The sequence below is a fragment of the Polyodon spathula genome, chromosome 6, assembly GCF_017654505.1.
Source record: "Polyodon spathula isolate WHYD16114869_AA chromosome 6, ASM1765450v1, whole genome shotgun sequence".
Classification (NCBI taxonomy): Eukaryota; Metazoa; Chordata; class Actinopteri; order Acipenseriformes; family Polyodontidae; genus Polyodon; species Polyodon spathula.
In genome coordinates, this window is record NC_054539.1 from 24,571,580 (window position 1) to 24,589,019 (window position 17,440).

General features: G+C 36.8%; 1 protein-coding gene across 1 annotated transcript in view; it reads right to left on the reverse strand.

Moving 5' to 3' along the window:
• Positions 1-849: 849 nt before the first annotated feature.
• The window catches only part of LOC121317660 (1-phosphatidylinositol 4,5-bisphosphate phosphodiesterase beta-1-like), a 330,252-nt gene continuing 313,661 nt past the window's right edge, over positions 850-17,440 (reverse strand). The window contains exon 33 of the mRNA XM_041253828.1: positions 850-1,080. Coding sequence (XP_041109762.1) covers positions 850-1,080 — 231 coding nt within the window. The remainder of the gene's footprint in view (positions 1,081-17,440) is intronic.

Sequence of the window (17,440 nt, forward strand, 5' to 3'; positions counted from 1 at the left end):
CAACATGTGATTTCTGTTTCAAAATCAAGTATTCTTAAAGTTTTATGTAACAAACTAAAATACATTTCCCCATATATTAATGTAACATCACAGTATCCACTCTATATAAAACTTTTACAAGTGTGCAGTAACACATAAGTATACCACATTCTAATGCATCCCTGTAACATATTTTCATTAACTGAACCAAACTGTCCACAGTTCAACAGATTACTGGCATGACAATGCAAAATATGTTTTCCTACACAACGATTTTGTTAAATAATGAAATAAAGTCTCTTAAATATTGTACAAAGCAAATAACAAGAAACATTTCAGCAGCAACAAATGTCCCTATCTTTATGTATGGAACACAATTATAAAAGCAAGTAGTCACCTGTGCTTGCAGACAAAAGCAGATTATCTCCATTAGTTCAGTGCATACAGTGGAGATACTTCTGGTAGATTGTGTTAAATATAACTTAAGAAGGGCTTGATATCCATGCTTGTATATGCAGTGTATGATCTGGAAGTTTAGTTTGCCTGGCACTTTAAGAAACTTATCACATAGAATAAACCTTGATTCACCCTTAGAACACCATTAAACATCCAGAGTGTATGATTACCTATGTAATTAGTACAAAAAAAGAAAACTGTTAATATGTGTTTAGGTCCAAAACAGTGGCACTGTGAACCATAAGAAGTTATAATTACAACAAACCATAGCACGAAAGCTTCTTTTCCAAGAAACGATTCAAGAAATGTTGTTTCCTGCATTTAGAGGTTGACCAATACAAGCCCTTGCTCTGTATGGACTGGGTGTGTGTGACAGACCCAAAGGAATAAATCTGAAGTATAAAGCAGAGCTGCCTAAAGTGGAGTATCAAACACTTTCTCTGCATCGTCATCATCCAAATCATCCTCGGACTGTAGAGGCTTGTGGTTACATTTTCCACTTTCTGACACCAAGGAGGAAGGGGAAGTTTTGTGGGCTCCTTCTTCAGTGAATTTTCCTTTCATAGCTTCTTGTACAAACTCCTGGATTTCCACAGGAAGTCTCTTAAACTTATCTTGGTACTCCTGATCAAGCTCATTCTGCAGCTGTAAACACAAACAAACAGTAATATGAATGCGCTGTTCCACAGTTTGAAATGCTGATGTACACAACACATGCTTCTCTGTTAATGTTTCTTTAAAGCAAGTTTTATTATTTTGCTATGAATATTATTAAAACACATTCCTGCTGTAATTCCTCCAACTGCTTGTTTACTAGTGATCTGCAGTAAATGGAACATTCATTTACTGGATTTATGCTGGTGATCCAACAGGTTTATAAAATCCTCCATCATCCATATTTATTCAAAGGTTACATACCATAAGTACAATATATGGTGGTATTGTATATGTAATATTAAAAGAAATTAATTTAATAATTACTATAACCGAATGTATGTTACTGTAGACTGCAGTCAACTGGCAATTGCAGTTAAGAATTATTTTATTTTTGTTTACGATACAAAACAAGTGAAACTGGAGCCCTACTGTATAGTATATATATATATATATATATATATATATATATATTATATATATATATATATATATATATATATATATATATATATATATATATATATATATATATATAGACATATACACACACACACTGCTTTTCAAATGGATTAAGTTAGTGTAATTCTGTCCCAAGAATCTGCTAAACCCTATAATACTCTTGAATGTGTCTCTTTTTCTCCTCTGACTGGTACTCTCCTGGCTTCGGTCAACAATGCGGTGACCCTCTACAACACCACCCATACAAAGATCATTGACACAGTTGCTCCACTCACAACCAGAACAGTGAAGAAACATTGCAACTGCCCATGGTATACCTTCAAACTTCGACTGCTTAAGTCTGCCTGCCACAAGTTTGAGGCTGTCTGGACTAACGGTTCACAGAGAGATGTGGACCGACCACCTCAGTGGCTACAGGCATGCGCTCACTCCTGCCAGGGTGAAATACTTATCAGAAATCATATCCATGGGACATGATAAACCCAATATTCCCTTTAAAACCGTTGACCAATAAATCCATCTCCCGTTCATCCTCCTGTCTTACCTGTTGTGATTTCTCCTCTTTCTTTCAGAACAAAAGTGACACCATTTATTCTCCTGCCACAAACCCTATCGACCACCTTGATTCCCCTCTGTTTGCCCCTACTATTCTATCCTCCTTTTATCCTCTCTCCATTGCCGATATCTCCAGCATATTGCTGAAATCAATGACTGCCACGTGCCCCTTGGACCCCTGGCTGACAAATCTTGTCCGTCTCTGTGCCTCTGATCTTGCTCCTTCCATTATGCACACTCTCAAGCTGTCTGGACTTGGGCTTGGTTCCTGCTGCCCTCAAGATTGCCCAAGTAACACCGGTGCTTAAAAACTCTCCCTCGATATATCCTATATTCTGTAACCCTCCCTTCCATCCTATATCCAATCTTCCTTTCCTGTCCAAAACTCTTGAAAGGGCTGTAGCCAGCTAACTGAAGAAACATCTCAAAGATAACAATCTGCTTGAATCTCTGCAGATCTGAAACTACTCTGGATTGTAAATGATCTGCTTAATTCTGTTGCTGCTGCTCCCTCTGTTCTTGTCCTATTGCACCTAACTGCTGCTTTCAAGAGCATAGATCATGGCATTCTTCTTGACTGCCTTCAGAAGTATGCTGAGATCGCTGGAACCTGTCTCTCCTGGCTGTCCTCTTCCCTATCTGGACCCATGCAGTCTTTTTTCTATGATGGAAGCAGTGCTGATGCAAACCCGGTCACTTGCGTTGTCCCTCAAGGGTCTGTTTTTGGGCCTCTTCTCTTCAACATCTACATGGTTCCCTTGGGTCACTTCATCCACCAACCCAGCCTCATGTTTCATTCCTATGCAGACGACACCCAGCTGTACCTAAAACTAGTCCCAGGATGTCCTGCTGCAATGTTCCGGCTTTCAGCTTTCATCCAAGACATCGAGGCCTGGATGTCTGCCATTTTTTTTCAGCTCAACATAAACAAATCTGAACTTCTTCTTACGATCGAAAACTCAACTCAAGAATCTCAATATTGCTGCCTTGAAACTCAGAAACTGTCTGCTGCTGCCTTCCCCCACTGTACGAAGCCTCGATGTACTTCTGGAGAATAACCTCTCCTTTGATTCTCTGTAGTCAAATCCTCCTTCTACCACTTCCGAAACATCTCAACAGTGAGTCCATACCTTTCCCTCCTAAATGCAGATACTCTGTCATGCATTCATCTCCTCTCGACTTGAATACTGCAACTCTCTCTATGGTGGTTTACCGTCAAGCACCATAAACAGATTGCAGCTGGTTAAAAATGCCACTGCTAGGATCCTTACCAGATGTAAAAAACATGATCACATTACCCAGTCTTGCCCAGCTGCACTGGCTACCTGTAAAGTTCAGGATTACTTTCAAAATGATCCTGCTTGCCTACAAGGCCCTTCATCACACCGGTCCAGAATATCATTCCAACCTGCTGACCCACAATGTCACTGCATGCAAACTGAGGTCCTCTGACTCTGGCTTGCTTGTTATACCCAAGCAGGAGTGCAACATACTTGCACAGCTGCTGTCTATATTGCCATTTCAGGTTTTTTCTCCATCTTATTCGTATGGTTCTGTATGACGACACACGGATCCACAACATTTAGAATTCACAAGTATTAGCCTTGTATTTAATGTATTACGCCTGCATTTAATGTATTTGCATTTTTTTATTGTTTATTTAATGTACTATGCCCTGTATTTCACTGCATTTTATGCATTGTTCCTCACTATCTTGTAAAGCAATTTGTGATGGTGGTCCACTATGAAAGATGCTATATAAAATAAATATTGATTGATTGACAACCTGGAAGCTACATGCCCATTAGATCATTGGCCTCTTTGTTTTAGGCTACCTACTGTACAAATTAGATCATTGAAAAATGTGCTGTATTGTGTGGCACTTTTGTGGATTTTGCTGTAACTTTGATAAGTTGGCAAAGCAAATGCAAGTCTTGCCTGCTTGACAAATTCAGCTGCTGGAGATAATTGTTATAAGCAAAAGTAGGTCTTCTTATGGGTTAAATACATTACATGCACTATTCCTGCTGTTTACTGTCAAACTAAATGCCTGCAGCTACAAAATGACACATAAGGCTAGATTCTCCAAATTGATATCAGCACATTTTCTTCAAAAAGGAAAAAATCCACACCATAAACTTAACACAGACATTTCATTTAAGTGTGTGTACTGCAAGTATTTTTTTTTTTTTTTTTTGTTTAGAATTGTAATTGGTGTTTTTCATTACAGAAATCTAATCAATATTTCAAAAATACCCTACAATCAGTAGGATTTCACATGAATAATGGTGTGTTTATATAAAAAAAAATTGTATTATGATTTTACCATTAATTGATCATATACAGTATACAGTACAGGCAAACTTTTCACTTCTGCCTGAAGTCAATGACAAAGGCATTTTGAATAAGCAGCCACAGAAGTTCAGTTATTTTGGGGACAGATTAAAATCAGGTTTCACTGTAAATGCATTTTAATTCCTAGCAAAACTATTTCCTTTTATTAAAAATGAAATACTATATAACATGTAATGAGAGACCCAGCATGGAATAATTTTAATATTTGGTGCCGCTGAACGATTTATTTATTTTTACCAGATCTCATTTTGGAATGTATCTTGCATTCACTGAAATTTAACTACAGAATAACTGGTTGAATCGCACTGTTCCAGACTATGCCACATTGAAACAAAATGTAATTCTCTAAACAATATTTTTTCACAGGGTATTGAGGTTATTTCAATCAAGTCGATGGCCGTAGAAAACTGCAGTAGCCCGCGGGGCTTGTGGATTATTCAACTATTATTCAGTTATCCTCATTTGTAAAAATATCTACGTGATGTATCGTCTATATCATCTTCAATATATTATATTTATCTTTTGCTTTAAAACAATGTTTTAACTGTATTTATTTATTTAAACTATGACCTTAATATACTTGCTATAGTTCAATATGTGCCGTATTTAAGCAATAGAACCCGAAGAGGAAGGCTTTACCATCTGGTGCCTGAGCCAAAGGCGACAGCATTTAACATAACGAGAAGGTCCTTACCACAAGGTAAAATGGTTCTATTACTATTATTTATTATTTAAAAATGGCTGACTTAAATAAAATTACATTTAAAGTTTTTTCTGCTTGTTTTTTTTATATAGCAATATATTTTATTGCTAATGAATACAAACGTTTTCTTCAATATTCCACGAGTAATGCTCAGAATTCCACATGTAGTTTAGTAGCCTTTAGGCTTCAGTATCCCAACAGTAGATAATGTTGTGTTGTGGTTATTTCAAATAGCCTAAATACTGTAATATGCAATACTAAAAATGTTTTATTTGGAATAGAGATTAAACATAGGCTGGGATCAAATCAAAGTTTTGATTTGGTCCCAGCCATAGTCAATGATAACATTCAAGTTCCTTTACCAGAGATTAGGGCACTCACAATGACCAATCAATTTATTTTAATGTTTCTTGTCACAGTAATGTAATACTGTAAAATTGAGAGAATTTGAGATGTTTTTGTCAAGTGCAGTCACTGCTAGGGTCACTGAAGAGTCATAAATTCAAACTTTTAGTACTGCAACTGATATATCAAGTTGGAAATCTTAGAATTATTGGAACGATCATAATATCATGACAGGTTGATTAATCAAACACACTTTAGTCAAATACATCAAGTTATAAACGCATTGAAAGTCAAATAATCTTCACTTGCATATCATCAAAAGTCATAGATTAGTAGACTAAAAGTCGAAGTAAAGTTGGCTGTTTTCAATGTACTGCAGATCATTCTGTCAAAGAGCATTTGTATTTGGCCTTTATCTGGGAAAAAAGTAAACAGAAAAATAACACACCCCTTGCTTATTATAGGCACTAAGTCAAATACTGTCTCCCTCTGATTAAAAATTATGTAATTGTATTAATTATTTCAACGACCCATTAACTTCACTGTTTAACTACAATACCCAATCTCAGGGGAATACTGTAATTAAAGAAAAGCACAAGTGAATTATGTGAGAAATCCCCAGCAGTGGAGAGACACATGTACCTTTATGATTTGCAGTGAACCACAATTCAACTTTATTGCATGCAGCAGTTCTTCTAGTTTTTAAAGTTTGAATATGAAGATGTACCACACCAGCTGGTCTCAATTCATACACACAGCACTGAAGTGAGCGCACTATCCCTGACCCTTATTTTCAATCACTGGCACTGGAGGCATTATCCAAATCAATTTGAACCAATTAGAAACCCAAGATATTAAAGTCAGTAAAACAGAGACTGATAGTTTGGTATATTTTGAAAAGCTTTACTACAAATGTCCTTATTTCACTACGTCGATAATAATGAGGATTACTATAAATCTTAACAGTTTCCTATTGCTGAATCTGCATTTTTGCTTTTATTGTTTCATTACTCTCGACTTACAGAAATGTTCTAGTGCAGGTTTGTAATATTAATTATTCAAATATTATAAAACATGTTAAATTAGTTTGATAAAAAAATAAAAGCTGTGGCCTCTTTGCAAAATATCTCATTACATTCACAATATTAACTTTATCATACATGATTTAGTGCATTCAGAATACTACCTTTTGCATTGTAATACTAATTTGCCTTCTGGTTGAAATGAGCTCTCCAACAGTTTTGGAACAGGGAGGGCATTAACTGAAGTTCATGTTTTAGATAGCCAGAAACCCAGCCTAAAATGTGCAGCAAATCTTTAAGGACAACAGAAATATATCTAACCCTGAAGCTTACAAAAACTAAAGCTATAAATGCCCAATGATGTATTGTTCCTGCAGATAAAACCATCAGCCTAATCCTTGCTCCCAGTAACAATCTTTCACTTAATTTGTACACTATTTTGATTTAGACTAAGTGTTCTGGTTGTCATAAGCCTATTTATTTTGTATTACTTTACTAAAATTTTTGCTGTAATCCGGTTACCATGGGGACAGCATATTGGCATATTAAGGATCCAGGTGGGAAACTAATGTTTTCTAGCTTTTGAGCATTACGCTTATGTTCATTTGAGATTTCTTCTCCCATGCCACTCATAAAATGCTGTTTCTTTCTGTGAACATAGTGCTCATTTTCCAGCGCAGAATAATGGAAAATTCAAGTTGCCATGTCCGCAATATGAGAGGGTGAGAAATAATTATTTTTGCACCTATTTGTTTTTCATTCCTTTTCTGTCCTTAATTGGTATCCACAGAGAGCTGCAGCAACACCATTAATCTCAATGTGAGAATGTCTGAAAGATTCCAGGATCTGACTTCACAACTTTAACCCTTTCAGTCCATTTATTCAGCGCTTGTCAGGCACGCCAGATCCAATTAATTTTCACACACTGTTTATTTTAAACACGCATTTTTTTTTCCAGAATAAAACAGGTTTAAAAGGCAGTGTATGACAAAGACATCAGTACTGCATCTCCAGCCAAACCCCAACCCTTGTTTGCTGTATTTTTCACATACAAGTCATTATTTTATTACTATGACACCTCAAAAGCTCTGCAAATGTCCATGACATTCTTTGAGCGCTGGATGCGGAAGGAGCTATCTCCTTTGTTTGTGTCCGTGTTATCTCTGTGGTGCATGGGGATATCAGATACACCCCTTTTTTTTGGCTTCATTCGAATCCTATCGGTCTCACTTTTTTTTTGATGGACTGGAAAGGGAAAATTGTAATGTCGGACCTGGTCCGACATAGGACCGTAAAGGGTTAAGACATACCTCTCTGCAGGAGGTTAAGCATACTCTTGAATTTATCTCACCTATATTGAAGCATGATGCTAGAAGATAGGATTATTATCAGCTTTAGAGATGTTGTTATATTGTGTGTATTAGTGCAAATGGTTGCCTTAGACTGCATGAAGGTATGTGTTGTAACCATATTGCTTTATATATTATAAACATGTAGTGTGATTTGTGGGGCATGATGGGAGGGCTCCTCCCTCCTTGTTTCCTTCCTACCAATAACATCTGCTAAACCCCTATTTAAACCCAAGACATGAGTTGCTCTCTGTCTTGTATTTTTGTTTGCCTGTCGTAGCACAGCAGATAGATGCCACTAACCATTCTATGCTCGATACTGGTAGACTAAGTGTGCTCGCCTCCGAATTTGCGAATGTATTCTTGAATGGACTGTCTTTTCGGTCATGCTACACAGCTCTGCAAGAATCTGGTTTAGTCATGTAAATCTGATTCAATTTATATTTGAAATCGCTACTCACCTTACTTTTCTTTGTCTGCAGAATCGATAACTTGAATGGCGACTGCATTCTCTTCCTGGACAATTTGCTGATAAATACGCCATGTGCTGCTGCCAAAGCACGCTTCCTATTATTCACTCACTCCTACCATCATGTCACTGCTGCTGAACCCTGCAGTCCAGCAAGAGGTTTTTTTTACTACTGTACTGCATACTGTAAAGTGAATATATGCGCTGCCATTGCAGCATGCTCCTGCAGACCGAGCATACAGGCGTTTCTACTATTTGTCTGATGCTTGTTTGTTTCCACTTGCTTTGTGTTTCGGCACCTCCTGACTAGTCTGTGTCCTGCTGCAGTGCTCTGTGTTTACTTATCGTCAGGCTGCTTCCACTACTCTTAGAGTGCTTGCACAAACTGAGTGGGCTCCAATAATGGCGGCCGTAGCAATACAGGCATTGAATCATGTATATTCGCATTGAATCATGGGATTTGTTGTCCCATTCCCACTTTTCTTCATCACGTTTCATACTATATAATGCTCTCTATACATTTTGCTGCCTTCGACAAGGCAAGTCATTCAGCCATAAACTCATCTAAAGCTACAAGTTTTCTTTAAGCCACAGGCTCACTGTCACAAGTCAAAGACCTCTAGAGGTCTCCCATGTTCCAAGAGTGAACTCTTCAGTTCACCAGTCAGCTCATTTTTAGCATTTCATGGTCTTAAAATATCTATTGAAGATTTCTTAATTTAAAAATAATATTTAATTCCTTCCATATAGATGCAGTAGTCAAGGTGAACAGGTCTTCCACTGCAGAGGAATCTGTGTTTGTTCTCCTGCCTGATATATCTTTGCTCAAAGTATATCTTATGCCAAACATAGTTTGTTAGTATGCTCAAAGGTGGGCCATCTCTTCAAAGGTTTCCTCTCAACTTAACAGTGAGATGAGTCTAATTGCCGTCTATCAAGAAAAAATTTATTGTTTTGCTTTGGCGGCGTAGTTGTGTGGTGCCGGTGTCCTCTTTTTTTGGGTGAAGTGAAGCTCACTTCCCAATCTTGGAAGCCCTGCTGCCACTGAATTTGTCCTCTGCTGGGGAAAGTTCACGCCAGAAGGGGGACCCCTGGCCTAATCTATCTATCTAACACTGTCATCTTCACATTTTCTCACCTCTAGATCCTTTTGGGGGGGGGGGGGGGGGGGGGGGGGGGGGGGGGGGGGGGGGGGGGGGGACCGATTGGTTCGGTCTTGCCTTCACAAGGGAGGCCCTCTGTGAGACAAGGGGAATCTCCTGACTCATAAAGTCCATCTATCCTATTATCAATTCCCAAGGTCTCTTCCTCTATGCAGCCCTTGATCATGTCCACTGAGTTAATGCTGTTAGTTTGCAAAGACTGTCTATGAGCTAGGATGAGAAGTAGATCTGAGATCACTCAATCCATTTAAGCTTTAATAAACCAAAGGAGTAAATATATACTCTGATACTGTGATTATTCTTGATTAACTGTTGTTTGAGTATGTTAAAATCTGTAAGCCATTACAGGAAGAACGCCCTACAGGAATTTATTCAATCTCATTTGCCCTCCTGTTTGCCCTCCCCCCTTTATTGTACTACAGAATTAAAAAAGTGCATGTATGGTAGTGATTTATGTGAACTTCAATCATTATGTAAGCATCTGCTTGAAAAGTTTGTCTGCACAGCAGTACTAGTATAACAAGTAGGACTGGGCACAAATCGGCGACCCTGCACATCAAAACCACAATCTATACAGCTTTGAATTGGGGCAAAACATTAAGAAGATACGAAAAGTGTTGCTAGTCAGAATAGAATAAGATTCTTCTGCTGCTGGAGGCTTAAGGGGACCCGAAGACCTTTGCTTTTTTCTGCCGCCCCATTTTTTTTGACCACCAGACGCCACACACACACACATATATATATATATATATATATATAAAAAAACTTTAAACAGTTCAACAAATTATCTTTGATAGTTAACGATCAACACAATTTATTCCTTCAGCAAGTATCAGTAACCATTAGAATGAAAAACATATTGCACAGGGTACGGTGCTCTATCAAATCAAAACCTTTGCAAATGTAATGACATCTTAATGTTTTTTATACACACTCTGTTGCAAACTGGGCAATCTACATTATAATTAAATGCAATAAAGGCTGGACTATGGAATAATGTACCATATCAAACCACAGTAATTAATAACATTTTTAAATACTTTTTAACAACTTAGTGGCACACTGCAGCTTTTAAACAAATACCCTTTCAAAATGTTACTCAGTGACACTCAGAGCAGCAAACGTGGTTATGATTCCTCTAAAGAATATTTTACATGCAAGTCTTTAGAATTAAACAGGTGCTTCAGAAGGCCCTTATGTGACTAAAGTGATCTTTAGCCATAGGTCAATAACTTCTGTGGTACCTGTGTTTTTGTGAAAACCCACCTGATCATTTAGGGGTCAATTTGTACATGACCACCATGGCTGTGCTTGTGGCCAGCAAGACATTCGGTCAGAGTAAGCAACATTGCACAGCCATACTTCATGGGGACATTTCGTTTACATTTTCTGAGGAGAGGTGCTTACAAGAAATCCAGTGCTAAAATTGTATATACAACAGGAACATTAATCAGAATGAAGGTAAGCTCAGTTTTGTTAAACTTAAACACTCACAAAAGGCAACATTAGGTAGAACACAATTATTTTCCTTTCATGGAAACAAACTGTTTGGGCATAAAAGCCTTTATAAATATGACCCCATTTCTAAAAACAACTTAAACACATGAAAACATATTAAAAAAATAAATATACTGTCACCTTTTGGCTCGCCACACAGGCTCTCACGGGTTCTTCTCCCTTCTGAATCACGACCCAACACACAGGATTGTACTGATAACAGCGCTCACGCGCACTTTTAATAAACACAGAATGAAAATAAACACAAAACAAACACCTCGCTCCTATTTGGAGCACTAACTAAACATAAACAGGAGCCTAACTATCACGGAGGACGGCTAAACCATTTACCTGCCACAAACATTCAAAAACACACCCTCACACAATACCTCGATAAGACTGCTCACTCACACAGTCAGGCTCTTCTCTCAGCAGCAGCCTGGAACAGACTGGCTGACTCTCTTAAATACACTGCACCTGGCTCTAATTTACAATTACCACCAGGTGCAGGGGATAACTAAACAATAAAACAATTAAACAATTACACAATTAAACCCAAATGTGCATTCTCACAAGGTTTTTAGCAGGGAAGGATTTTAACCCCCTCCCTGCTATCTCACTATATATATATATATATATATATATATATATATATATATATATATATATATATATATATATATATATATATATATATATATATATATATATATATATATATATGTTGTTGTTATTAAACATTATAATATGAGAAGTGAATTCTCATTGCCATTGTCTTTCATTGATTTTCAAATCCATTTAGATAAACAAACGTCACATACGCAGCCTTCCATACGCAGCCTATAATAGCCTGAATGACTCATTCTGTTTAAGTAAATGTGGGTTCTGCTTCCGGAAAATGAATACTGTAGTGAATAGTACAGTAAGGAGTTTGCACATGCGCATCGTTTAAAATATTTAAATAATAAATTATAATTAAAATAATACTAGAACAGAACAAAAAAAATAAACTTTGTGTACATTTATTTTATTTGTTTTTTGTTTGCCACATGTGTGCAGTCCTCCCCCGCCGTTATGACAGGCTGACTATGACCCTTTCGTTACACAAATAGCAAGTATTTTCAAGTTACGAAATTTTTTTTTTTTTTTTTTTTTTTTTTTAAGAAACCAAAAAACGAAGTTATGGTAATTTTCATCAAAATTCCAATTTTTCAATGTTCTAATTGTGGGCGAAAAAACTGAAAAATGAAAATACAAGACCATATTTTAGTTTTAATTTTCAGAAACCAGCCAATAGATGAGGGGATTCAGGGGCAACTGTTACATAATGAGTGGAGCAATAATAGATTAAACTAAAAACGCTAACAAAAAATGGTGTTTAAATGTGTATGCACACCAACAATGCACAGAACAAACAAATACAAACACACACACACACTAATATATATATATATATATATATATATATATATATATATATATATATATATATATAGATATATATATATATATATATATATATATATATATAGCTCCCACTTCTTTGTCACTTGTAAGTGTTGCATTCTTTTGTTTGACCATGACACCAATGTCGTCTAGGATGGATGACTGCAGATCCAAAGATATTAAAAGTCAAAAGGGAAGCACATACAGTTTACCAGCAATGTTACAGACATAAACAGATGGTAGATAATTTAGTATGTGAATTTAAATATAAAACTATAACTATATAGATATTATACATATATTATATAAATATATTATAACTATAATATATTTTCAACAACCAAGAGCATACCATTAACGTTTTATAAGAATTTATTTAATATTCACTCATCAATTTCACTCAATATCTGACCTGAAAGCTCTTGTCAGCATACATTAAGGACGTAGCGGTTTGAAGAGAAAACAATGGTGACAGAAGTCAACAATGGCATGTTAAGAATTGAAATGGGACTTCTAGGGAGTACAGTAATGAATTAAATGTTATTTACTTTTATTGTTTATCTAGTTTATGCAAAGAATATTCAAAATATGTTGGTCTTATAACATTAGGGACTTAAATATTGTTAGCACTGACATAATACCCCCACACCTCGCATCCTGAGAACCCATCAGAAGATTCTACTTGGTGAACACAGAAACGAAATTCATTTTGCACCTGTGTCATACTTTCACAAAAAAAAAAAAAAAAAACTACATTCTAAATGTATAAATGATTTCTACATTAATCCTTTAACGAAATTGTGAATGTTTTGGTATTATGTTTTTCATTAAATATCAGCAGATCTCATATTGTCAACATTGATAAATGTGACAGTCTTCTGAAGCAGGTATTAATTATTTTTAAATCTATATAGCACAATGCATATTTAACAAATAAATATATACACTATAAGAAAAACAAATAAATATACAGGACGAATGTAATAATCAATACATTCCACAAAGAGAGAAAAAGTACACCTGCCACAGCTCCCAGACAGCAGGTTAACAATCTGTTCCTGAAAGTTGGTGTGTATGTTTATATGTGCAAACAAACTTACCTACAGTATTTTACTGTGCCCACAGCCACTCATTATCAGTATGCCACAGTTAATTCCGACTGCCAGAAAATGTAGACAACTGTTTATTTAACCAAAATGAGATATGTATTACCTTAATACTGAATATGCTTTAATCCCTACTGAAAAGCACTGTACATTTTCCCCAACTTTGCAAATCTTCAACATAACTTATTGTACACTTCCAATATACAGTACTAGCATATTCAGGTAACCATCTTGTATCCCCAGCTTAATGTACCAACACTGTTACCAAGGTCACCTTTGCAAAGTTATATTTTCATCCAGCTGACATTGATTCATGTTGCCAGATGGCTAAGGACAAAACGTGATTGCCCAACACAATGTGTAACCTACTTCCAAGGCTAACAATCTGCTGCCTAGCTCCAAGTGAAGCATAAAGCCTTTGATTAAAAATGTAATTTCGCCTCTTCGTCGGTGTGCATGTGGCATGTGGAGGAAGCATGCCGAATGCAACTGTTCATGAAGGGCTTAAGCTCTAAGACTTCTGACACCTTCACAAGGGGGGAGCGGGGGGGGGGGGGCGCCACTGAGGTATGACAAGCGAGACACCTCTTTATCACCTAATGGGACACAACATCTGAAGTAATTAAAAGTTACATTGACACCGGAAACACAGCAGCCAACCAAGGACGACACTCTGCTTTTAGCTGACCATCTGACTATTGCAAAACCAGCAAGCAACATTTCATGGGATTATTTGTTAACCCTGGAGAAGCAGAGCTACAAAATATGGTGTTGGAAAATAAGTTACATAAATAAGGCCCTAGAAAGCCCAGGGCTATATTCAGGTCTGTAAAAGGAAGCTAATAATGGCCACTGCCAGCACCATTCCTGACTGCTGCCAGTGCCATTACACTTCACCTTTCATGAACTCTAACTAACATGAGCACCAAACATTATAATACCTTTAGCTTTGAACCTGCTAATAAGTGACTAACAGCCTTTTAACACTAACATACCGTACACAAGATAAAGCAGCATAGCTGTTCAGATCAAACATTGAGGCTGGCCACTGAGGAGTGACTTTACTTTTGTGGTTTAACCTCTTTTGTTCTAATCTGTAAAAACTGGAGATTTGTAAATGCAAGCTCAGTAATGAATGTGGGAAATGATTTTAAGGGTAGGGACATTTAGCCTCTTTGTGGGGGCCTCTGTTTATAATGTTACCCTTTTGATAATGCTTTGCGAGTTTCTGAGTGGGTGCTGGGGAAGGAATGTAATTAGTCAGTGGTAGGTACCTAGCACTGTTCTGGAGTCTGGTAATCGCCATTATTGATTTTAATTTTTTTATTGAAAAAGTGGAGTTTCCAATGGGACAATGGCGTCCTTATTAAATATCCTGTCACACTGCTTTAAGGTTTAGGAACGACCTAGTCTTTTTTGTAGCTCGTATTGGTTAACAACAAAGTGTTGTATAACATTGAATAGAAGGTCTCTGGAAATTATTGTGAATGATTCCTATCTATTCAGAAACTTTTTGTTATAGGGTTGAGAAATTGATTTACCAAGTCTAAGTTGTTAAATTTTGCATGTCACTTTGGATGCATTTTTTTCTGTAGAGTTAATTCCACTCACATTTCACATTTGTTATTAAGTATGTACACTATACCCATGTACAGTACTTCTATTTTCTTATGACAAATTACAGTTTCACTTCATTTATTATACAGTGTCCAGATTACATCCCTTTGTCTTTTGTTTTAACTTTCTGAGCACAGTCAAGTTCTGAAATAAGCTTTACCAAAATACAGTTGCTGCATGGCAACACATACAACATACAATTTGCGGGGTGAAGCAAGGCCCCTGATGTAGTGTTTAAAGACATAGAGTTAGTAACATATAAAACGTGTATAGAGAGGAGCTCAAGACCCAACATATAGAAGGGGGGTTCCGTCGTGAGGAGACCCGACAAATAAGAGGGGGGTTAGTGTCGCTAAGTTAACCCGACATATACGAAGAGGGGCACCGTCACTAACGTAACCCGACATACGAAGAGGCTTGCAAACCGAAAAGAAAACATGGAGTTATTAGTTATTAGACCTGACAAACGAAGAGGGGTTCCATCGCTTAAGGGCCCTCACATAAATAGAGGCATTAGAACCTGAAAGAGGAAGACAAGAGGTAATGCATGCTAAAGGAGGGGTTTGGCCGGGGGCCCCCTCTGACTCGCGAAGAACCCTCCTCTAAGAGATAAATGAAGCATAGCTTAACAAAGGCTTGGAAAAATCACTAACTGAAGACACCTATAAGAAGAAAAAGAGGAACTGCCAATGCATATAGAAAAGAAGAAAAGAGAGCAAACATTTAAGAAAAAAAAATCTTTTTTTAGGAGGAAATCTCTGGTGGCCCTGGCGGAAAGGTCATCCCCACACTGGACATACTGGCAATGGACTGATGGGCAGCAGATATTTCAGATGATGAAGAATGAATATAATCTTCAACTGCTGATGAGGTCCAGTGGCCCATACATTTGATTAGATGCTGACTGATATTTGCTTTTTCTGCTGATATGGCTTCCCCTATTCTGAATGAATGAGGAATGAAAAATTGCGAGGGAAGACCTGCTCTGGACACCACAGTGGGGAGATGTGAAGAAAACCAATCTTTCATTTCAGTATGGAAATGTACGGGCACAGAGGAGAGTTGATTTTTGAAAGCTGAATACATTGTGCTTGCTGCAGCTGATCTATTTTTGAAATGCGAAGGCATAAGATGAAATAGGAATCTTGAATGAGGTTCAGGTCACTGCAGCGAGTACCTAGAGTAGGAAAGCTGGAAAGAGAAGGAACTGTATATTCGGTATATTCGGAGCATCTAAAAAAAACCCAAATGTTGTTAGGCATATGGTTTCCCTAGTTAAAGCGTCAAATTTAACCTGCTACAAAGTTGGAAATTGTTTGAGCTCTTGAAAAAAACCCGAATCAAAAACAAGTTGCCAAGAAATTTGATGTTTCCCACTCTAGTGAGTTGCTTCATCATTCTGTTAAATAATGTGCACATCATGCATATTGCTGCTGCATTTTGTAACTATTTTGTGATAGCTAGAAACTCACCCTGCAGCTAATTTCATACTAGAACATAGTGAGTAAACACTGTTGTTTTGCTTTAGTTTGTCTGTTACTTTATTACACTTGACTATTGTTTCGCTTTTACTTATTCAGTTAATTTCATATGCATCATGACAAGTAATACACGTGTATTTATTTATTTATTGATTCATATTGTTTCTGGTGGCTAACTCCGGAGAGTCCTGTAATCCATAACTTCAAACACTCAAAATGAGTAACATTGCAAACAGAGGCCCCCACAAGGAAGCTAAAAGGGCCTACCCTTAAAAGTCATGATTGAGCCCACATTTACAAATCTCCAGTTCTTACAAATGAGCACAAAAGGGGTCAAACCGCAAAAGTAAAGTCACCCCAGTCTATAGTGGCCAGTGTCTGATCTTAACAGCTATGCTGCTTTATTTTGAATACTGTATGTTAGTGTTAACTCAAAAAGAATGTACAAGACTGTGAAGATAAACTATAATACTAGATCTTAAGTGTAAATAGTGCTTAAGTGTAAAAACTGCTTCAAACCATCTACAGTATCTATTGGTTAAATTTGTATGGTTACATATTTAAGTAAATTAGGTTAGAAATGGACAAATAATGCAACAAGAAAACCTAATGTCCGTGTGTAAAACTAGAAAAAAAAAAAAAAAAAACAACATAGTTTCAGGTGAGCAAAAAAAAAAAAAAAAAGTTTGAGTTGTTTCTTTGTACAATAGATCAATCAACGTTAAAGAAATGTGGTGCAGTAGGTCAGATTTTTGCCTAAAGAGTTTTAGCAAACAAGGGA